Genomic DNA, 24,743 nt, shown 5'->3' with positions numbered 1-24,743 from the left:
GAAAGCAGGTCTATTGTCTGTGACTGTTTTTATAGTTTAGAGAAGTTATTGGTTAGAATAATACTTGTACTTCGAAAATTATTTATTCCAATTGGTTTGAAATCTAAGACGATTCCGTTTTGAGTTTTTTTTATTTTTTATTTTTTTCTTATTTTTTGCTTTTGAAAATAGACGAGAGAAAGAAGAGAGAAGAGAGAAGAGAAGAGGAAAGAGAGAAGAAGGAGGAAGAGAAGAAGACAGTGATGGCGGTGATCGGCGATAACCGCTGGATATCGCCGATTGCCACTTTCTCTGTTTTCTCTACTTTTTTTTTTTTTTTTTTTTAAGTGGATCTGGATTTGAAAATGAAGGGAGGGAAAAAAAATTATTAATTGATGATGATGTATTGATGATGATGATGATGAAGGTGTTGTTGTTGATGATGATGATGCGTTGATGAAGATGTTGTTGTTGTTGATTATTTTTTTTATTTTTTTATTTTTATGGATCTGGATCTGAAGATGAAGGAGGAAAAAAAAATTTGTTGGCTGATGATGATGTGGATGAAGATCCAACTTCTTCTTCTTCTTCTTCTTTTTCTTCAGAAAAAAAAGAAAAAACCCAAAACGATGTCATTTTGAGTTTTGAGCCAATTCGAGCCAACTATTTTCGAGCTACCAAACGGAATTGTATTGGTTATTGCTTGGGTTTGTTTGAAGGGATTGAAAAGGGGATTGGACATCATGGTAATTGGATTCTGAAATTTATTGTTTTATTGTAAATTTGTAGGTTGAATTGAGAGTTTAGTTGGATTATCAATCTCATATATGTGGAATTATTATATTTTAGGGGAGGTATGGGATAGAACTGGTGGGATAACTATCACATGGGAGCTTCTATTTCCATACCCACATTCTTTTTTGTGCACATCCTTCTTAGTCACACACCTAAAAAAAATAAAAAATTTACTTATTACACATACTTTTATTCCAATTATACCCATGTATCTAAATTGTACTGTAACACCCACTTTCATAATTAACAGTTACTTCTGTGACTTATTTTATTTGTGTGCCTACATGTGACTTTCCTGTCTTATAAGCTCATATGTGTGAGTTAATTATGAGTCATGTGCCATTTGCACTATGTTTTGCTTGACAGATACGTTGATTTATGAAAAAAGACCTATCTGATCCGTTAAAGAGTAAGGTTACAAATTAAATAATGGACTAGGTGGGTAGAGCCTAATTCACCTTAATCAGATAAAGTAATAATTTAATTGACGTGATTCTAATTTAATTAATCCAAGTTAAGTAAATTAGATAATTTATATATATATATATTGAACTCAAATAGGAGAGAGAGAGAGACAGAGATAATCTGAGAGAGAGAGAGAGAGAGAGAGAGAGAGAGAGAGAATAAAGAGAAGAAGAAGAGAAAGAAAGGGAGAAGAAGAGAAAGAACGGGAAAAGAATAAACGAGCTTGAAGCAAACTTTATCAAATCAACACATAAGGTAAGAATTCTCACCTAATCTCCTAAAATTGAAGCATCACATCCCTAATCCTTTAGAATTAAGTTAGATTCATGCTTAAGTGAGGGTTCTAAGTAAAAGGTCAGGGGTAAATCTTCATAGGAACACAATTTGAAACTATGAAAGAAAAGATTAAAGATACATGACATTTGCATGTTTCATTTCTTGTTTGACTTGGGTTTTGAGCTTGATGAAGGAATTTTTCATGGAGTTTTCTTGATAACCTTCTCGACTTCAAGTTTTGATCTTGTGCTTGGGATATGAGTTTTGTTTTAGAAGTATGATCTTAGTTTGAAGATAAAAGTTGCCCATGACATGTGTTTTTGTAAAAGTTGAGCTTTGATTTGTTAAACTTGGGTTTGATTTCGGAGGTTTGAAGCTCAAAAACAAAGCAGAATTTTTGGTTCTGAACACCCAGAACCACACGTGCGGCATGGAGGACCGCACGTACTGGAATTTGTGGCGCACGTGCGGCAAGAAAGCCCATACATGCGGAAAACAGGGGAAAAGAGAAGTGCATTCTGAAATAATCGCACTTTCTGGCGCACGTGCGGTGAGAGTCTCGACGTGCAACCAAGGGGCTCCGTATGTGCAACGGTTTGGCTGGCCCGATTTCATTTTTCTACTACATTTGTCCCTCTTTCGGGCCTTCGTTAGCAAGGTTTTCACATGTAGTTAGGGCTACAAACGAACCGAACCGAACCAAGCTTTGCTGAGTTCGAGGTCGGCTCGTTTATTGACTCAAGCTCAGCTCGATAAGAAGCTGAGCTTGAGCTCAGTTCAACTCGTTAACATTAATGAAACGCGAACTCGGTTCGGCTCGGCTCGATAAATTTTTTTAATATTATTTATATTATTTAAATAAAAAATATTATTTATATTATTTAAATATTATTTAATATATAAATAATATATTTATTATATAATTTAAATAAAGATAAATGAGCTGAGCTTGACGAGCCGAGCTTATGCGAACTCGAGCTCGGCTCGTTTACTAAATGAGCCAAAAAATCGAGCTCGAGCTCGGCTTGTTTACTAAACGAACCGAGCCGAGTCGAGCTTATTCATGAGTAGCTCGATTCATTTGCAGCCCTACATGTAGTTGACATTCTTTTGCATTGCACGAGCATTTAAAAAGAATAAGGGGCAATTACATCAACCAATCATTAAACGATAAAAACGGTTAGTTGGTTGCAACCGATTAAGTGTGTTATGCTTGTATCTGTCAGTGTAGGTCAAACACCACGTTCCAACCATGTAATTCACGGAGCCAACTGTGAGTAACACTGTTGTAAAGATATGTTTAACTTAAAGTATCTCTTTCCTGCTTTATATTACGCTTTGTTCTGACGTGCTTTTTCTTATGTTTATGAATGATGATCCTATTTTTCTTACACTGTATATCATGGCATCCTTAGCACCTATTTACATGATTACAGAGATCTCTGTCAATTTCAATTCCTGGAACTCCTGTTTACTATAGTGATGGGCATCATATCTGATTAGCTGTCTTTATGAACGCCTGTTCGGTCTTTTAGACCGCCTGTATTAGCTTGCTATGACCGTCTGTTCGATCTTTTAGACCGCCTGTATTAGCTTGCTATGGGATGTACCACGTATACTTTTATGCTTTCTGCATGAGATAAGAATCTGTTCAGTTTGTGATTTGCTTTACATTATGATCATCATTCAGAACCTCTTTACACAGCTGTTATTCACTGAGCTCTAGCTCACGTTTTGATATATATATATATTGTAGGTGATCCAGTTCAGGAGGGGACGTAGTGGCGACGGTTTTGCCACAGTTTTGTTGAGCACCCTTTTTGTGCCTTACGTCGAGGTTCCCATTTGTTAGAGCGCCAGTGATCACCTTTTTAGAACTTACTCACGTGTTATGGTCGGTTGTCACCGACGTTATATTTGTTGTTGATGGGAATGACTTCCCTCTTTTGGTTGTATTTTGACAAACTTGTGATACCTTGATGTACATATGTATATATATATATATATATATATTGAGAGGGAGATTAATGATATGGAATTGGGTCGGACAGATTTGGGCCGGACAGAGTTATGCCAGACAGATTTGGGCCGAACAGGTGTTGGGCCAAGTTGTGTGGCCCGGCCTTGAAGGAAGCTGCTCGGTTAAGGCAGCGCGTGGATTGACCGAGCTGCAAGGATCCGTGGTTGCGAAGCTGGTCAGGTAAAAAGTCCAGCGCGAGGAAAGGCAAGGTTGGACCGAGGTACCTGTTTGCTCGGCAGGTAGGTCGACCGCAGACAAGCGTGAGTTGTCCCGAGCTCGGCTTTGCCGAGATGCCGCCGAGTCTGGTCCTTATCTGAGCTTAGCTGTTGGAGTACTTGGGCATGAAGCGCAGCATGGAAGACGATGGCCGAGATGGTACTGCCCGGCTGCCGAGCTCCCAGGAGAATGGGCAGGCAGTTGGGTTAGGTGGTGCTCAGCAAGGTTTATGCTGACAGATGGGATAGTAGTGCCATGTGTTGAGAGGTCACTGGGAGTAGATTTGGGGCACAGAAGGTATATAAGCACGTCTGCGCCCCCCATACGTGGGCAGATGAACATTTGGTGAGACATACACTAAACACAATTCTCTCCCTTCGCTCTATCTATCCCCTGGTGTGTGTTCTAACTTGACTGTTTGAGGGGTTTTCCGGCCACACACCGCCGGGTAGCTCACCGTCTTTGTGTACGCAGGTGATCGGATAGAAGCGGAGCTTGGAAGAAAGGAGTGTGGGCTTGCCTGAATATTTGTTCCCCGTACATATATATATATAGCAATGTCTTTTGTCTCATGTAAGTTCACAACTCGTTGGACGTTTTACTTTCTTATGTATTAGCTCCCGCTAGCCCCGTTCGTTTGTTTTGTTTAGTTAGGCCTTTGGTAATCGCACATTACTAGCCGGTTACGACATTAAACCTATAGGGGCGGGTTTGGGTCTCATACACACATAACTTTCCAACACTCTTAATCCAAACAGCTACATCTTGGTAGAAGGAGCCAACCAGTTTCAACCTCCATTGCAGTCACGACTGAGAACTAGGGAGTTCCATTGCAGTCTCCTACACAGGGAGAACTAGTTTACTTTCAACCTCCATAGAAGACCTCCATTGGGATTGTTCAGAAGTACATATCGAACTAATATGTAAGGTTCGAAAGTATAGTTTCGAACCATACATATTGATTCGGAAGTACAATGTCGAACCAACGTGTTCAGATGTTGAAAGTCGAGCCAATATGTTTTGTTTGGATGTTGAAGGTTGATCCAATATGTTTTGTTCGAATGTTGATAGTCGAATTGATGTGTTATTTTCAACCCTGGTTTAACGAACGGTGGAGGAAGTGGTGTCAATCATCTTCTCAAGCGAAGAGGGGGGGTCGATCGTCTTCTCAAACGGAGGGGGTGGCAGCGACACAACACCACCCTCATAACCCTCCACTTTGCGACGCAACACCACCGCCGCCACAGCTCTCACCCCTTTGCGATCTTTAATTTGTAGAGGGAGATAGAGAGAGTTGCAGATGGCGGGGTGAGGGAGGGGTTTCGATTCGAGAAGAGGGGGGCTGGGGGGAGGTAATGGAAGGAGGGACTGTGTTGAAGAAGGGGACGACCGGAGGGGGTAGTGGCCAGCGGTGGAGATAGTTAGGGTTAGGGTTATGGTTTTGGTTGAAGAAAAAAATATTTGGTAATTTTATTTTAGAACAAAAATGTAATAACAAAATATTATTAAGTGTGTGAAAAGAGGGGAAGTAGTGTGTGGAAATAGAAGCTCCCCTATCACATGGGGATTAAATGGTAAAATGACATATTTGCCCTCTAAATGTTTGATTTAATTATGTATTATATTTAATAAAATTTAAATGTCTCAATTTAAAAATAAAATAATTTAATTTAATTTTTATTGATGTTTTATTTAATTTCATTATTTAAATTTTTATTGATATTTTATTTAAAAAAATAACACAAATTTTTATTGATATTTTATTTATTTTTTTAAAAAAAATAAATTTATTTAATTTAAAAAAAATAAAATAAATTTTTATTTAATCTAGTCCAAAAAAATTAAAATATTAAAGACATGTTTAATTGATATTATTTAGTAAATAAGTTAAAAGGGCAAAATTACCTTTTGAACATTTATCCTTCTTTATAATATCTTAAATAGACATAAGATTCAATGGAATAGTCATTTCTTTACATTTAGTCTCATGACTAAACAAACTTGAGATACACATCATATTTAACCAAATAGTCCAGGGACTATATATCTTAGAATTAACAATCCGATGACATTACAATATCGATTCCAAGTTTTTGGATTCAGAATCAAACCAATCATACACTAGAACCAACTCAACCAAACCCAATGTATTCAGGGTTGGTTCAGGTTGGAATTACAATTTTACTATATTAAAAATAAGTTAATCAATCAATAATAAATAATAAAAAAAAACAAATTTTTAACATTTAAATGTAACACAAAAAAGAACAAAATATTATTTAATGCAAAAATTAAACATAACTAATACAAATTAAATCCATTAATACAATCAATACAAATGAAATATTGCGAAATCTAACTCAAGTTTCTAGTATTCATTCTTTCATTCACTTAATAATTCATGCATATGAAAAATTATTAGGTGGAATTAAATTCATTATAATAGACCAATTATGTGATGATATATATATCAACATAAATAAAATTTCAAATATATATAAGCCTTTGTTTGGAAAGTGAGTTGGTTTTTTGGCTTTTTGAGTTTTTGACTATTTTAGCCTAGGCTAAAAAGTCTTGTTTGATATGGACTTTTTATCTTTTTGAGTTTTGTGAGAGAAAAAGTGATATGATTATGGATTGGATGGGACATTTTATCTTATTTAGAGATGACCATTTTAATCTGATCTGCGGGGGCCCGCCTTACCTACCAGAATGGGGCAGATTTTACCCACCTGACACTTATGTGGGGCAGGGGTGGATTATGTTTTGATCACCGCAACGGGGATGGGGCAAGGGCGGGTATCGTCTCCCCCGATCCAAACCCAACCTGATATAATTAATAATATATAAATAAATAATATAAAATATAATTAGATATAAGAAAATAATATTAAAAGAAATAACAATCCTAAAAGTCTCACAGTTTATATCTAAGGAAACAAGAAAAATCATTTAGTGTACTAAGGATTTAAATGGTTATCTATTTCTTTTGGCTATTTGAAATGTGGTTGGATATCTGCAGGTTCAGGTATCTGAGGGTATATCCACTGGGGCAGGGATGAGATTGAAAATTTCCACTTGTAACGAGGATGGGGTAAGGGCGAGAGCAAGAGCAGGGAATGACAAACCCGCCCCACGGCCATTCCTAGTATTATTGACTTTTTAGCCTATTTTGTCTTTTTGTGACTATTTTAACCCCAATCTCACATACCAAACATAGCCTAAGTTTGGTTCTCGGTTTAGGTAAGGCCTAACCAAGAACCAACCCAATCATGTCGGTTTAATGATTCAAAGATCCAAAACCAAACTGATGCATTCAAAAACCAAACCAACCCAACTCAAACACATCGGCCTATCACTACAACAAAAAGAGTCTTTGGAGACGAAAACTAACGATGAAAATAAATTTTGTCATGAAAGACTTACCTTTTAGTGAAGAAAATAATATTTCGTCTCTAAATGTATCATTTTTAGAGAGAAAAATAAAATTGTCACTAATGTACATACAGACTAAAAAATTAGGTGACGAAATTATTTTTCATCATTAAATTATTTTTTTTCGTCGCCAAAATTTTTTCCCGCCATTAAAAAGTTTGGAGGGAATTATTCCACCAAATTAGTGACAAAACATTTCGTCTCTATTAAAAATATTATTAGTGAGGAAAAATATTTTGTCACCAAATATTTCAATATACAAAATTATTCAGAGAGCTCACCAAATCCGTTCTCTTCACCCAAATATAATAACACTCATTCACAAATCTTAGGGCTACGAACAGAGGGGCTTTTTTTGACTCTCCTCTCTCTCTTTTGGGTGTCACTGGTTTTGGCATCATTCAGACTCTTTCTATCCAGCAGTTATAGTGGTGAACGGCGGAGGACACAAATCCGGTGAGTATTTTCTCAGACTCTCTCTCTCTGCTGCTTCTCGGTTTGTTTATCTCAGTTTTGTTTCTCTCTGCTACTATTCTCTTTCTCTCCCTCTTCTATTGAGGTGGCAAAGATGGATATCTCAAAATGTTGAATTTTTTTTTGTTGTGTATGAAACTAGAAAGAAACCCAGAACGAGAAGGAGAGAGAGAGATACAGAGAGAAAAAAAGATAGAGACGATGGGGGTTATGGATTTGGTGGAAATGAGTTGAGTTTTAGGTGGGGTTTTGGAATTGTGATAATCTACTTGTTATGTTTTCAATTAACTGATTGATAATGTTGTTAATTGTTATGGTAAAACTATAATGGTCAATATATATACTTTGGTCAAAAGATGTTCCTAGGATTGGAAAAACATTTCCAAAAAATCTTCAGAACCTGAAGTTAAAAAAAAGAAAAAAAAAGAAAAAGAAAAAAAGTAAGTCAAGTCTCTGTTAGGGCTCAAAATTGCACATTTTTATAGATTATATTTCCCAATTTGGTTGAATAAGAATATTGGTTTGTGGAAGATGAATGAGACCTAAATCATATTAATGATTATGATATGAGATCTTTAACCATTATTTACAAATTGGAGCTATTTGCAGACCATCTTCATAACATCACAAAATTGGTAGCCCACTGCAGAAGAAGATATGCAAATGAAAAGTTTGAAATCAAATGACAAATGAAAAGATTCTACTGAATGGCATCAAGTAATGGAGGAAACAAGAACACAACCATGTTTCACTTTCAGCCTCTGTAAATTCTTAGACATGTTAACAACAGAGCTATCATCCCGTATTATTCTCAGTCCATACCCAGCAACTCCTATATAAATATTTATTTTAATTTGGTCAAAAAATGAATTTTTATTTTTTTCAACTATCTTTTTTAATAATATTCTATCTTCTTTCTCTATTCTATTTGAATATTTCTTCATTTAAAAAAATTAAAATGTGAATCTCTTTCTTGTTCCTTTTTTTTTCCCTTCTTAAATAAGTCTAGAAACACAGTTAGATTGAGAAAACAAATGTAAGAGTTTTTAGAGTGGGGAAGATGTTATAAAATCTTATTCGTATTATTTTTTATATTTAATTTCTAGGTCCAATTCTTGTTTAATTTTTATATCCACCCATGTGTTTTTTTCTTTGAAAAGTGAGAATTGGTGTTGGTCAATTTAAAGACGGTTGCTCTCATGTTGTGAAATTGTTTTCTTCCATTTTTTTCCTTATATTTGTATACAAATTATTTGGTAGTCTTGAGATATAATTATATGATGTCCCAGCTGTGTTGTGATTGATGGAAATGGTGATACTCACAATTTTAGTTGTTACTAGGATAAAAACCATAAGTTCCATGAATTTATATATATTTATTTGTAAAGCAAATTTGAAAATTAATTGAATTGGGTTTTGGATTCTTTGCTGGGGACATATGTATTATATGTGTATATATATATATATATATATAAATCATTTGAATTGAGTTTTGTTTATTTGCTAAAAATAAAAATAAGAAAGTTCAAGTATGCAATGAATTTTGAATTTTTTTTTTCTCCTTTTCATTTGTTTTCTCAACAACTTATTAATGCTTTCTTATTTATTGGTTTCTATTCAACTTTGAATGTACGTGTTGGTAGTGAACGGTGAGAGGGTGAGATGAAATTGTGTTGGGATCTAGTGTTTTGGTGGTGAACAAAACATACTTTGTAATTGATTCAAATATTGGGATTTTCTATCTAAATCAATCTATTACACTTTAAATAGGACTTAATAGTTAAACCTATTATGCTATTTCAATCAATCATAGAGTGTGTTTTTGTTCACCTACTAGCTCGAATTAATTGTCCGTTAGATGGGTGTGGCAAAATGTTGTTATGCTTAGTCAATTTGACCATTGTTAGGGAACCTAAAATATGATTTTGTCAGTATGTTATAAAACAAATATAATGATAGGTCAAGTGGTTAGTGATCAATAGGAGAGTTGGTGTTTAATTTTGATTTATCTAATATTTTTTGTTTTTGTTTTTGTTTCTATTTTGTCTTGTTTTTTTAAAGATGTGTTAAAATTATTAATGACCATTTTTGTTAGTTTTTATTTCTTGCTTGCATATAACCTTGAAACTTGTATTAGAATCTTTATTAAAGATTTGTACATATATTTGGTGAAACTCTTATTGAATTTTTCAATTTAAATAGTTCATAAATACACAAGTCTGTATTATACTATATTGCTCCTAATCTTTCATTTGTGATCAGACATAGATAAAAGTTGGATTGCCCTAGATAGGACGGCTGATGGAAGGATGAGTAAACTATATAATGATGGGGTCAAGTTATTTCTTCAATTTGCAATGGGGGTTTTAGATCAGAATGGTAATATTTTGTGCCCGTGTATAAAGTGTGTGAATGTTTGTAGACAAAATCTTCAAAATGTGGAAATTCATTTGCTCTAATATGGGATTATGCAAACTTACACCGTGTTTCAAACGAGGCTTATCATGATGATGAGATACGACTTGATGGTGATGAAATTTTAGGTGGTATTGATGCCTTAGTGGAAGATCAAATAAGAGGGGAATCGACTAATACAACCCAAGGAGAGGAAGTGAGAACTTTTGATAAGTTGTTGACCGATGCCAAGCGTGAGGTGTTCCCGAATTGTACAAATTGTACTTTGTTGAAGTTTGTGATCGAAGTGCTTAATATGAAGGTAACAAATCATTAGAGCAGTAAGTCAGTTGACATGCTGCTAGAGTTTTTAAGTAGACTTTTACCAAAAGAAAATTTGGTTCCAAAGTCAACTTATGAAGCTAAGAAAATACTGCGTGACTTAGGCTTATGAGCTCATTGATGCTTGCATAAATGATTGTGTATTATTTTGGAAGGAGAATGCAACACTAGATAAATGTCCAACTTGTAAGACATCTAGATACAAGATCAATCGTGGAAGGGGTAAGAAGATCCCCCATAAGGTATTGCGGTACTTTCCTTTGACACCAAGGTTGAAAAGATTGTACATGTCAAGGAAGATGGCTGAGGACATGAGATGATACAAAGATAAATGAGTGGACGACGAGATATTAAGGCATGCCGCTGATAGTGATGAGTGGAAGGAATTCGATGCACAACATCCAGAGTTTGCGTTGGAGCCTCAAAATGTGAGGCTAGGGTTGGTCGTTGATAGGTTTAACCTTTTTGGGAACATGAACAACTCTTACAGTTTGTGGCCCATCATACTCATTCCATACAACTTGCCACCTTGGTTGGTTATGAAGGATCCATTTTGTTTGATGTCATTACTTATTCCTGGAGAATAGCAACTAGGGAATGATATTGACGTCTACATGTGACCATTGGTGGATGAGTTGAATGAGTTATGGACAAATGGTGCACTAACTTACGATGCCTCCACCAATGAGACTTTTCAAATGCATGCAGCTTTGTTGTGGACAATACACGATTGGCCTGCTTTGGTGACATATCTGGGTGGAGAACAAAGGGTTATTATTCTTGTTACACTTGCAATGATGAACCATATTTTGAATCTTTGAGAAGTAAGATTGGGTATACTAACCATTGATGTTACTTGCCTGGAGACCACCCAGAAAGGCGAAAGAGTAGGGCTTACAATGGTAAGATTGAGAAACAGAAGAGATCTTTGGAGTTACTGGTGGAAAAAATACAAGAGCAATTGGAAAACATGACAGGTGTCATACATGGAAAGCATCCAAGTAATAAGAAAAGGCCCCGTCAAGCACCTAATTAGACAAAGGTAAGCATCTTGTATGAGCTACCCTATTGGAAGAAGCGAAAACTTCACCACAACATTGATGTCATGTATGTGGAGAAAATTTTTAGTGAAAATGTTTTTGGAACTATGTTAGGCATTGATGGAAAGAACAAAGACACAGACAAGGCACGGTTAGACTTGAAAGATATGGGTATAAGGAAAGAGCTATGGCTAACATAACAATCCGATAGGTCATATGTCCAGCCTCAAGCAAGCTTTTCATTGACACCTGCAGAGAGGGAGGGTTTCTTTGAATTCTTAAAAATTGTCAAGTATTCAAATGGGTATCCTGCAAACATATCCAAATCAGTGAATGCAAAAAATGGTAGATTAACAGGCCTAAAAAACCACGACTGCCATGTACTTATACAAAGAATTCTTCCCATTGGAATGCGTGGTTACATGGATAAAGAAATTAGTACAACACTTTTTGAGTTAGGCAATTTCTTCCAAGACCTATGCTCTAGGACACTAATGCGGAGTGAACTGGAGAAATTAGAGGAACGTATAATACACATTTTATGCAAACTTGAAAAGATCTTTCCTCCAGCCTTCTTCGATGTGATGATCCACTTGGCTGTTCATTTGCCTCGTGAGGCTATTCTTGGAGGACCCGTGCAATATCGATGGATGTACCCAATTGAAAGGTATTTTTTACACTTATATTTGTAAATGAGATGTGGGTAATTGTGTTGCATGTGTAACTATACTCTTAATTGGTTCTCTCTTTAATGTTTCTTGGAGCATTAAAAAAGTTTGTGACCAACCGAGCTCACCGGAAGGTTCAATTGCTGAGGCTTACATTGTCAAAGAGTGTATTGCTTTTTGTTCAATGTATATTGATGGGATTGAAACCGTTCATAATCAACCAGAACAGAATGAAGATCGTGGTGAATGTCAACTAGGGTTAACAATATTTACAGAAACTGCACGTCCAATTGGTCTAATCACACGGGATGCTTAAATGTCTCAACAAATTCGTGATATTGCTCGTTGGTTTGTGTTGTACAATAGCCCAGAGATAGAGAAGTATTTGGAATATGTGTTTCATTGAATTATGTTTATGCTTAGCTTTTTTATTAGTGGTACGTAGTAATCACAATTTTTATATGTAGGGAACACAAAAATCAATTACAAACTCGAGCTGGACATGACATAACCCATATACAACAACAAGAATTTCCCAAGTGGTTCAAAGAGAGAGTAAAACATTTATAATTTTTCGACATTTACAATTTAAACAAAATTAAAGTTTTATAAAATTTCGTCATTTATAAATTATTTACTTATTGTTTGTTATATGTAATTGTAGATAAATAGATTGAAAGTTGAAAAGTCATTAGAGGTAACCGATGAATTGTGGTCATTACCAAATGGTCCTAATTTGCTAGTGAAAAGGTACTCAGGTTGCATAATCAATGACAGACGGTTCCATACTCGAGATCTAGACAATCGTCGTAAGAGTCAGAATAGTGGTGTGCTTACATAAGGGGATCACGAAGGAAAATTGCATGACTTCTACGGTCACTTGTGCAAGGTTTTGAAATTTGACTACATGTGTGATAAAAAGGTTGTTTTGTTCTAGTGTGAATGGTATAACACCGGTAACACTGGTAGAAACAGAACAATACGATTTGATACATATTGCACAAGCATTGACGTGAACAATCGATGGTACCAATCCGACCCATTTATCTTACCTAGTCAAACTAAGCAAGTCTTCTATCTAAATGACACCAAATTGGGTGAACCTTAGAATGTTGTACAAATGGTGGAACATAGGGGTGTCTTTGATGTTCCAGAAGCTAGTGATGAAGAATTATTGGATCCTGCAGAAAATAATGATGTGTTCCAACAAGAAAACATTACTGATGTTGTTCCAATTGACATTGACCCAATTGTTCGATATTGTAGGGATGATGTTGAATTCAATGTTATTTCGACAGTAAGGTCATTAGATGAGATAATGGAAGAGCATAGAGATGACGAAGGAGATGAAGAACATGATATTCCTGATGTTGATATGGATCCTGATATGGATTATGATATGTAACTTTTTATTTTATATTTTCTTTTTGAACAAATGTTATTAATTAATGTAATGTTTTCTTTATATGTTTATCTTACTTGCTTTTTCTTCTTTTATGTAATGGTGCATAATTAAATTGTCTATATTTTCCAATTAAAGTTGAATTATGTTATATAGTTGTAGAAAATGGTCAAAGGCAAAAAACAATGGCTGAAACCAGGTGATTTGAGAACTAAGAAGCTAACAGAATATGAGAAACAAAGAAATAATCAAATCAAGGAGAGCTGTGAGGTAATGAACAATCTTGAAGTAAAGAATGTTACAAATTCTTTGGTGAGTGCGGTTCATCCCAAATGTGCAAATACAAAGGAAAAGGGAATTAGGGTTGAGGTAGATGATGATGATGAGAATAAACCATCAGAGAGTGGGGATGACAATGATGATGAGTCATTGGGTTCCTTTGACCGCGAGGTATTATAAACATTATTTTATATTTGTGTGCGAACTTGTTTTTTACTATTTACATATCTTCTTCATATATCTTAAGCATCATTATCTTTTTGAAAATATATTTTAACTGTATTAAATATCTTTTTTACTATTTGATTATGTTATTTCAGGATCAAGAGATGATGCCACCTGGACTCCGTTTACAGTCTCATTCAAGGCCATTAAATCCCACTCCAGAGGAAGGGACAGATCCCTTATGTCAGGACATTGGTACCTAACCCTTACTACCTCATAATGTGCAACCTGAGCACGAGGTGACTGCATCTAGCAGCATTTGTAAGTTTGCAAAGTTACTTTTAGGGTCTAACTTCCATTTGTTTACTTACTAACTCAATTAATATTATGTCCTCGCAGCATCACAGACACGCGGTCGTGGCCCGACACACGGCATATAGGCCCAACGCGTTGTCGATAAGGATGGAAAGATGTTGGTTCCTATACCTGAACAGTTTCGTGCGCCAGTAAGAGAGAAAGCCTCTAAGTTGGCCTCCAAGATTGGCATAGAGGTTCGAACACAGTTACCAGACCTAAGTGTTTGTAGGTGGAAAAAGGTGAACAATGCTGAAAATGAGCCAATGATCCAACGTTTGGCGGTAATTATTGTCAAACTCTTATCTTTGAAGTTGTAGCATTGTTTGATTTCTTTATTATTTCTCATTTAATGGCCTATTTTCTGTACATTCTGCTTGGGACCTATTTAGAGTTCATAGGCCTAGAGTAACTTGGCATAGACTCATTTGGTTTAACTTATACATCCCTAGATTTAGTACTGCAGTAAAAGTAATAACAAGAAATAACATATCTGGAAACATAATTGTTTTGAAAATTCATGTTTAGCTTGATGATGACGAGGATGGTATTTGTGTTATAGAGAACCTGAACATAGGAATAGCCACTTGTCAATACCATGTACACAGTAGGCAACATTGGTCCCAAGACATGAAACATCAACCCAACAGAACTGGGACCATGATTTAAGCATGATTGAAACACATACAGTACGCCCAAACTACTAGCCATACGCCAAAACACGATATATCTCTTACACAGCCCGTAGGAGTTGGCCACAAAACCTATAATGACACAAATTAGACCAGTCTCAAAAGGTTTATACGTATAAAAACTATGAATAAAATTAAAACTGAGAGGGTAGTAGGGCGCATGATGCTGCCACCACCAATACCCCTTATCTTTGGATAGGCGCACAATGCAGCCATAACCAATCCACAAAACCACCAGAATAAACAGCCGAATTGCCACCATTACACCAGCAAGGCACAACTGCAATATGATAGCAGTCACCAAGCTGAAAAAACCTAGAGGCCTACTCAATATAACCTGCCAATAATGAAGAATGGAATAAGCATTACCCAAAAAGAAGTAGTACAAATTCCATAGTAGCATTAGGCTTAAGCACACAATATTTGAGCTCACACAACTCAACCCACAATTTAAGATCTCACATACCTCTGTAACAGCTTCCTTAACCTGTATATAAAACTTTACCATATAAATAACATTAGTACATCACCCATATCAGACCTAAACACACTCAACCCATAAAATTCACACTCACAGATTTGAAAATGTAACATTTTAGACTATATGTCTCACAATCACTCAACCCTCACAACCTGCAATTAAGCTCTTCAACCTACTTCACAACAAGAAAACAAATTAGTGTAACACTCATTTATGCTAATCTTTACTCAACTCTCATTTAGTGAACTCACATCTCTCACCAATCTCTCATTTCTAGTCACATGGGGCTTCAAGATAGTCTTAGGCAAATTCCACTGAGCAAGAAACCAGTCATCCCCTGTTGATCTAGGCAAATTGTTTGTGGTTCCCCTTATCATCTGAATAATTGCTTTGGTAACCACCTCTTCAGGTTTGAATTCTTTGTTAAAATTCTATTATTCCTTTCAAGCCAGATGTGATAGATAGAGCATAACAAGGACAGTCTAATAATTATTGATCTCCAGGATTTACTTTTAGTCTCTGTTATGGCATAAGCAAACAAATTAGGCCATTGAAGTTTAGGCCAGGACTTAGCTTTAAGAACGTTCCAGATCCTAGTGGAGAACAAGCAGTCAAAAAAAAGGTGAGAATGACTCTCAACAGGACCTTGACAGAAAGGACAGGTAGGGTTAGGAGTTAAGCCAAACTGTTGCAACCTATTCCCAATATTCAGTCTAGAATGAAGAGCAATCCAAACTATGAAATTGACTTTAAGGATCATGTGAGGTCCCCAGATATGCTTATGCCAAGTAACTTTGTCAAATTTATGCCTCTAATGATCCTAGGTAGATTTGATAGTGAATTCCCCATCAGGATTGAGCTTCCAAACAGGTTGATCATTTCTGGAGGAATCAGGTTTATAACTACAGGGAGTAGAGGATTAAGCTTAAGAGAGGAATCAGGTTTACAACTATTTAGTAGGTTGAGAGTTAGTCAAAAAACGTCAGTTATTCAAACTAGATGATAAAATTTTATTTTCATTGGCAGCTTTTATTTTGGTTTCCAAAATTCCCATGACTTTAATATCCTCTTTAACCATAAAACTTTTAACTTCTTTATGCCTAGAAGGATCATTGAACCCTCTAACATTCCAAGATGCAATTTTAAAAGTCATTTAAAACAAAATGGGACAAAACTCAACCCACATCCAGATAAATTAGGACTTACTTGTTAAATGGGACAAAACTTTCTAATTCTGTGCTGGCTATTGACATGTGATTATATTTATAAATCTAGTTCTTCGGTAGTTTAAGCAAAAACCTTGTTAATACTAGGTAATGATCTTTGGGAGTTATTTTATTTTATTGTAATTGATATGAATCCATCAAAGTTAATTTAGCTCTTTGGATGAAGTATAATCGTAAAAATATACATTATTCAATTAAGGACATAGCCTACAGGTTGGAGTGCATAAGGGGTAGCTGAGTATATTTATTGATGTGTGGATAGATGTTGTTGCTACACTATGTTGCTTTTGATCCTCAGCTGCTGCAGTTCTGTGGTTGTGCTATAGACTAGGTGTGGACTTTGTAATATTGTGATTGTTTACTAGTTTTACAAATAATTTAGCTCACAGGTTGGAGTGCATAAGGGGTAGCTAACTAGGTACTCTTGAATCAAATGGCCCATTTTCCTGTTTATGCACCATGGTTTGTGCAACACTTAATACCCCATTTTCATGTTTGTGCAACCATTGTTTGTGTAACACTTGGTACCCATTTTGAAATTTCATGCAATAGAGATGCATACTAACTTATTATCTTAGGAAATTTTAATTATTTAAGAATAGTTTTCTTTCTTTTTTTGGATGGCTGTAATGGTTATTGGTTTGATAGTTAAAATTCAGGATGCATACTATATATACTTGCTATTGCATGTGTTAAAAAGTGTGCTTGTGACATGCACCTTGTGGATGCTATAAATTAACTTGCTGTTGTTGCCCTGCTGCTATGCTAACTATGGCTCCAGCCATGCTCATTGTTGTGTTCCTCACCTCTGTAGCAGCTTTATTGCTATGATTCCTTTTTACAGCAGCTTTGTGGTTTGCTGCTGTCTATAGCCCCAGCCCAAGTCCAGACCAACCAATAAACATAATAAACATGAGAAGAAAATAGCCACCAGTGAGTAAATAAAGAAGATCAACCAAGACTATATAGGAAAAAACACTTACCACACTTGGTTAATGGCCAGATGTAGGAACCAAATTCAGTGTAGTGAGTTTGAGTGTTATGATGAGACTCAATAGTGTTTTTTTACTAAACAATTACAAATTTTGTTTGTTTTGGGATCTCAAGTAGCTTCATTTCATTAAATATGAAGCATGCAAGGCCCATAAAGCCTGTTAAAAACCTAGATGGACTATGTGCCCATCACATCAGTCCAGGGCCAATGGTGTGTAGGGCAAGTCTAGTATACAGGCCCATTAAGAACCCGTATGAAGCCTGAGGCATGTTAGCAGAGCATATATAAAGCCACCCTCTTTTTTCAGGCCACTCTCAAACTAAAATCTAGGGTCTTTGCTTCTTCATTCGTCTCTCTGCTAAATCCACCTAATTCTTCATAATGGTATTCTTTCTCTCTCCCTCTCTCTCTCTCTCTCTCTCTCTCTCTCTCTCTTGATTTTGAGTATCTTAAAGCTCGGTTTTTGTATGAACAAATCTTTGGAAACACGTGATTTTATACATGTAATTTGATGAATTTGTGGAAATGTTAGAGATTTGTTTATATATTGTTTGCTTAATTGATTTTGTTTTAAAAATAAATTACTAGGATCAATTTGGATTCAATTATGAAAATTGATCGTTATTTGTTGAATTCATCTCTTTAGATTGAGTAGAGAGAAGTTTTGAAAGTGATACCACAGCTTATACAGAGCACACATAAAAGGCTTGATAGTTGATGGGTTTAATGCTTGATATTCATGGAAGAAGTGATACTAGTATGGTTATGGTTATGGATATCGATGATAAGATGGTGTTAATTTTTGATTTACAAAAATGTAGTGATTAAGTAGTGGAGAACAAGCTGGTGTAACAATTTTTCAAAATAAATAGTGATGGTAGCCCATGGAGTGTAGTAGAACTAGTGTAGATGAATTAGGGTAGATAGTTGCTGAAATATTAATTGTTCCGGGTCAATTTAGGTATGTTAGATTTGTTGGAACTTGGATAGGGTTGTTATTGAATTGCAAAAGGGTCTATTTCCATGTCATCCTTGTCTCTCTCTTTTTTTCCTTTTATAATAAAAAGAAATAAACAAATAACATTTGATAATCACTTATGCTGTTTTTCCAAGAAACCTGTATGGACAAAGCATCAATTATTATGGAGTTCTTTGTTTTCATAAGATGATCTGTTTTACTTACTCTTCCAATGTTGCTTATTGTGATTTTCAACGTTCTTCCTTTCCTAATATCAAAGAATATCAAAGAATGTTATTGTACATCCTTTCCTGTTGTGTTTCACAGTTGGTTGCTGCTATGTCTAATTGTGTATGTGAACAAGAGAATAGGTTATTTAACTTATGAAAAAAAATTATTTGATTTTGCAGGATCAGTTTGATCTACTAGGAAATCAGAGCGATGTAGCAAAGGCTTTAGACATACAGTTTGGTCGGCGATTAAGTGGCTTCACCTATAGGTTGCACAAAAAATACAAGCAACTTAAGGATGCAAAAGGAGAGGAGCACCAACATGCAAGTGTTGCACGTGATCAATGGACATCTCTAATTGACAAGAAGTGGAATAGTAAAGAAGTGGAATAGTAAAGAATTCAAGGTAAAATATTTTATGTTATTTGTCAAAAATTAAGTTTCTTCTTACTAATGTTAAGTTTTCTTATTTTATTGGTGTTTCAATCGTGTAGGAACAATCACTAACTAATGTGAATAATAGGATGCAAATGAAAACAAAACATTGATGTGGATCAAAATCAATCCCGGTCAGAGTGTTCAGCTCGGTGCGTTCTATTAATTTTTTTATTAGATTAGTAGGCTTTGTTATTTAAATATTTGAAATTACATTAAAAAAAAAAACAAATGAATCAGATAATTGCAAATGGAAAGTGCCCGATTTGGCAGAATTTTACAAGTCCATCCCCTACAATTCGGACACGCATGAATGGATTTCGTCGGAGAGCCAAATTAATTATGTATGTACAAGGCAATGCTTTGTGAGTTTGATAAAATTATTTATTTTGCTTTGTAGGGTAGAATAACTAATAATTGTTTGATTTATTTCAAATTAATAGGACAACATGATACAGACGCAAGCAAAACACCTCTCGGAGACTGGTGCAATCCCCTTGACCCCAGAAGAGTTGTCAGTCAAGGTGCTTAAGCCAAGGGCAGATTATGTGAAAGGACTCGGCATGAGGCCTTTTTCTTCTATGAAGATTACTGTTGCACCTGCTGAAAATAGTGACTATGTTCAACGCCTTGAGATGCAAATAGCACAGCAAAATGAACAAATTGCAAGGTTTCAAAAGTCAGAGAAAAAACAAAGCAAGAAGATACAAAGTATCATATAGTATTTGAGGCAGAAAGGTATCACGGGAAATTTTGAGAGTGGGAAAAGTTTAGATTCTGATGAACAAGCTTCTTGGTTAGTATATCATGTTTCTATGTTAATTTAGTATAAACTTTCTTCTTCAACTAGGGTAAAATAAAAAACTACTTTGACAGTTAGGCACGAAAAGTCCCAGAAAAATAGTGAAATATGCATGTAAAGGTCCGGGAAACATCACAAACAGCTTGAGACGGAGCAACATAAATTGTGCAAATTTACGGAACAAGCACGTGGCTCTTGATTTGAAAACTACTTTGAAATTTGCACTATTCCAATGCTTAGGCACGAAAATAAGTCTTGGGGAGGGGGGGAAAGCTTCAAATAGGCATGAAAAGGCTCGGGAAATATCATGAACACCGCGAGAGGAACCAATGTAAATTGTGAAAACTTATAGAACAAGCACGAGACTCCAAAAAATTTACCATTGTATTCCAAACTTATAGTAACCAATGTAAGTTGTGAAAACTTACAGAACTAACACGGGACTCCTGGTTTTACCCTTGTTGTACAGTGATCCGGACAAGTGTCCGTGGATGTTGGTAGTTGTTTATTATCTTGTTTGCATCCTCTTTACTTTGTATATTGAGTTATAGGATGTGTTGGGCAGGTTTGTTACAGGTTGGTTGTGTTTGGGAGCCTAGTGCTGCTGCCCAGATTTTTGGACCTTCGCTCGAGCGAGGAGTTGGTCGCTCGAGCGAGAGTTGAGTTCGTATCTAGTGGATCGAGCCAGAGTGGCTTCGCTCGAGCGAGCGATTGCGTCTGGTTCTGGACCTGAGAGTTGCATTTCTTGGCTCGAGCAAGTTTTCTTCGCTCGAGCGGTTTGGTTTGTTCTTCGCTCGAACGAGAAGTCTATCGCTCGAGCGTGCTTCTGGTTGCAGACCTGAGGGTTTGAGTTGTTAGCTCGAGCGAGCATTCTTTCGCTCGAGCGCACTTCTGAGTTTTTGGCTCGAGCGAGAAGTTCTTGGCTCGAGCGAGAGTTTTCTGTGTCTGGTCGCTTGAGCGACAAAGTCTTCGCTCGAGCGAGCGTGTTTTATATCAGCGGACAGTAGCGTTTTGAACATCAGTTTTTCACTTTCTTTTTCTTTCAAACCCTAGATCCGAGACTCTCTCACTCTAAACTTACACTCTCTCTAAGATTTGATCTCCCTAGAGTATGAATCTAGCCTAGGGCTTTTGTTAAAAAGATAGAGGGTGTTGAGAGCTTTGATTTAATCTGAAAAAGTTTGAATTTGGAACACGTTGATCTTCGAGTCTTCATCTCCTTTTTGGCTCAAACTTCGAGATAGGGATATCCTACTCCTCTCTATGAATTTTGTCTTTAAATTTTAGTATTTTGAGATGTTGGGGTTGGTTTGGTAATTTGGTAAAAATTCGGGACTTTTGTGTTATTTTACACAAGTTGGAGTTTTATTCATAATAAACCTAGATGCATGTTTGGCATAGAGAAATGGAATAAATGTTGAATCATTGATGAAAATGGGACCTAAGGGTTGTAATGTTAATTATGGAAAAAGACCTAATTACATTGTTGATTAATTGGGATAATTAATTGCGAGAAATGAGGAAATGAAATGTTGATTGAATATCCATTGTGCATTTATTTTCTGTTTAGAAATAACTGCTTTGGGCTATCGGTGGAGGATAGTCGTGATTGTTGTAGACAATGCATGATGATTAGGCAAACGGAAACTAATCAATAGGATGTGTCATGGAATTTGACGGTTGATAGAATACATTAACTGTATGTATTGAGTGATTGTATATAGAACCAATGTGTTTATATACGTTATGTGTAGAGGAGGAGATGGGGGATGTACTCCGCGGTTTAGGGGAAGATGGGGGATGTACCTCTAAACCGGATAGTGTTGGGAGAAGATAGGGGATGAACTCCGTAGATACAGCTCATATGCTTGTTTAGAGAAGTGAAGATAGAGCTCATATGCTTATCTTTGTGAAGTGTGGATAGAGCTTATATGCTTATCTGTGAATGTGGATATTGTTGTTATACATATCTGTTGAGAATGTGGATACAGCTTATATGCTTATCTGTGAATGTGGATATTGTTGTTATACATATCTGTTGAGATGATGATAGAGCTTATATGCTTATCTGTTGAAAAAGGGAAAATGAAAAGAAAGCTTGGACTCATAAGTCGTATGACATAAATATGTGATTTATGTGAATGTATCAGTGTTGGCCATCTATCAATTGCTAATCTTTTAGTCATTGTTCATGGTTGGTTTAGTGTATTTCTACTGGGCTGTGGCTCACCCTATATGGGAATATCATTTTTAGGTACAAGTAGCATGCCACCTCCAAGGACATAGCTTGGGAGGCTAGAGGCGGACATACTTTTGTCGCTTTATTTTTTATGTATTACATGTAAATTCAAGCCAAGGGCTTAATGTGTAAATGAGTTAGCACTCTTTTGTTGTAACCAAGTGTTAACTTGGAAAGCTGTAAGCCCATAGGGCATTTGCTTTTGTTGTTAACATGTAATACTTATGTAATGGAATTCTGATAAATGGAAGAATGTGGAACTTTTTTATATCAGTGCATGTCTTATTTGATGGGTTTAATGTTATTTTTTTGAGGGCGTTACACACGTGGCTCTTGATTTGAAAACTACTTTGAAATTTGCACTATTCCAATGCTTAGGCACGAAAATAAGTCTTGGGGAGGAGGGGAAAGCTTCAAATAGGCATGAAAAGACTCGGGAAATATCATGAACACCGCGAGAGGAACCAATGTAAATTGTGAAAACTTATAGAACAAGCACGAGACTCCAAAAAATTTACCATTGTATTCCAAACTTATAGTAACCAATGTAAGTTGTGAAAACTTACAGAACTAACACGGGACTCCTGGTTTGAAATCTAAGTAGAAAAATACATTTTTTTAACACTTAAGCTTGAGAATAGGCCATCGGGGGGGCCAAAATCATAAAACAACCACAATAAGGCCCGGAGAACACCCCGAACACCTCGGGAGGGACCAATGTAAGTTGTGAAAACTTACGGAACTAGCACGGGACTCTCAGTTTGAAAACTAAGTCCAAAAATGCATTTTTTTTCCAACACTTAGGCTTGAAAATAGGTTATTAGGGGCCAAAATCGTGAAACAATTATGAGAAGGCCCAAGAAACACCCCGAACACCTCGAGAGGAACAAATGTAAGTTGTGGAAACTTATGGAACTAGCATGAGACTTTTGGTTTGAAAACTAAGTCGAAAAATGCACTTTTTCCAACATTTAGGCTTGAAAATAGACTATTGGAGGTCAAAATCGTGAAACAGCCACGAAAAGGCCCGGGAAACACCTCGAACACCTCGGGAGGGATCAATGTAAGTTGTGGAAACCTATGGAACTAGCACGGGACTCCCGGTTTGAAAATTAAGTCGAAAAATGCACTTTTCAAAAAATGTTAAATTGTATATTTTATTGATAAGATAGTAATTGTCTTCCTCTTTTTTTTTTCTTTTTTCTTTTTTTTTTTTGTTTTGTTTTGTTACAGATTGGAGATTAGAGATGGACGTGTTTGGTAATCTAGAGAACAATAACTTGCTCATTTTGTGTTTTTGTTAATATCACCTTACATGTATTTTGGTTGCGTTGTAAAGTTTATATTTTTCTATATATTAGGAGACATGTTTGGTAATTTGCACTTGATATTATATTTTTGTGGATATTAGGAGACATGTTTTGTAATCCACAAGTGATATTGTATTTTTGTGGATATTATGCGGTATATTTCAACTGTGGTAGTTATGAAGATGAACAAGTTTTTGTATTGATCTGTAATAGATATTTTATTAAACATGTTATTAAAATGTGCAGGGAATTTTTAGTGAAAAAAAAAATTTAAAATTTAAAATATTACCCCTATTTTTAAAAATGTTAATTATTATTAGCGACAAAGTAAAAAACCGTCGCTATTAGTTTTCAAACAACTTTTCTTGACGAATAATTTTGTCACTAATGATATAGTTCCAACAAATAATTTCGTCATGTTTGCTGAATATTTCGTCACTAACTTAAAATATTTGGTGACAAAATTGTTTTTGTCATTGAAGAATTTTGTTTTGTGCTCATTTTAGTGACGAATTTTTTTGTCACCTTAATCTATATCATTGGTGAGGATAAATTTTGTCACTAAAACCTTTATCTTAATATTTTGTGACGAAATATTTCGTCACCAAAACAATTACAAATAAAATAATATTTAATTATAGTGATGAAATGGATGTTATAGAGGACGAAAATTTCAACATTCTAAGACGAAAAATTTCGTCCCCAAAAATGAAGAATAGGCAACAAAATAATTTTTCGTTACCAGATACTTCCTACGACGACAAATAGATGACGAACGTGATGACAAAATTTTTTCATCATAGATGACTTTGGTGACGAAAATTTGATGTTTGGAGACAAGATCAGTTTGTCATCAAAGGTCTTTTTTGTTGTAGTGTATTTTGAAAAGTATGTTAAAAGTTGACCTTTTTTTTTTTAAACTTATTTTGAAAAAATGTGTAAAAAAATAGAGAGATAATGGGATTAAAAAAAACTGAAAAGTCAAAAAGTTGACTTTTAACCAATTTCCCATTTTGTTCTTTGGTTGACTGAGTAATTTGAAGACCCCTAAATAGTTGCAGGGAAGAGTACT

At 35.6% G+C, this 24,743-nt stretch overlaps 1 protein-coding gene across 3 annotated transcripts; it reads left to right on the top strand.

The window, feature by feature from the left end:
• Positions 1-7,516: 7,516 nt before the first annotated feature.
• On the top strand, positions 7,517-23,870 carry LOC114288603 (uncharacterized). Of its 3 annotated transcripts, none has more exons than XM_082870962.1 (9): positions 7,517-7,642; positions 13,663-13,956; positions 14,106-14,249; positions 14,350-14,588; positions 19,066-19,291; positions 19,380-19,472; positions 19,561-19,664; positions 19,764-20,116; positions 23,595-23,870. In XM_082870962.1, exons 2-3 carry the CDS (start codon positions 13,672-13,674, stop codon positions 14,211-14,213), a joined length of 393 nt encoding a protein of 130 aa, XP_082727088.1. In that variant the 5' UTR covers positions 7,517-7,642; positions 13,663-13,671; the 3' UTR covers positions 14,214-14,249; positions 14,350-14,588; positions 19,066-19,291; positions 19,380-19,472; positions 19,561-19,664; positions 19,764-20,116; positions 23,595-23,870. The 3 variants fall into 3 exon arrangements, 2 of the variants coding, with proteins under 2 accessions (XP_082727088.1, XP_082727086.1); XM_082870960.1 differs by having other exon boundaries at positions 14,106-14,271; XR_014330744.1 differs by lacking the exon at positions 13,663-13,956 and having other exon boundaries at positions 14,106-14,271.
• The last annotated feature ends 873 nt before the right edge of the window (positions 23,871-24,743 follow it).

Source organism: Camellia sinensis, chromosome 5 (genome assembly GCF_055761805.1).
Source record: "Camellia sinensis isolate YWXY chromosome 5, ASM5576180v1, whole genome shotgun sequence".
Lineage (NCBI taxonomy): Eukaryota > Viridiplantae > Streptophyta > Magnoliopsida > Ericales > Theaceae > Camellia > Camellia sinensis.
The sequence above is the reverse complement of the archived record's forward strand: the minus strand, read 5'-3'. Positions and strand labels throughout refer to the sequence as shown.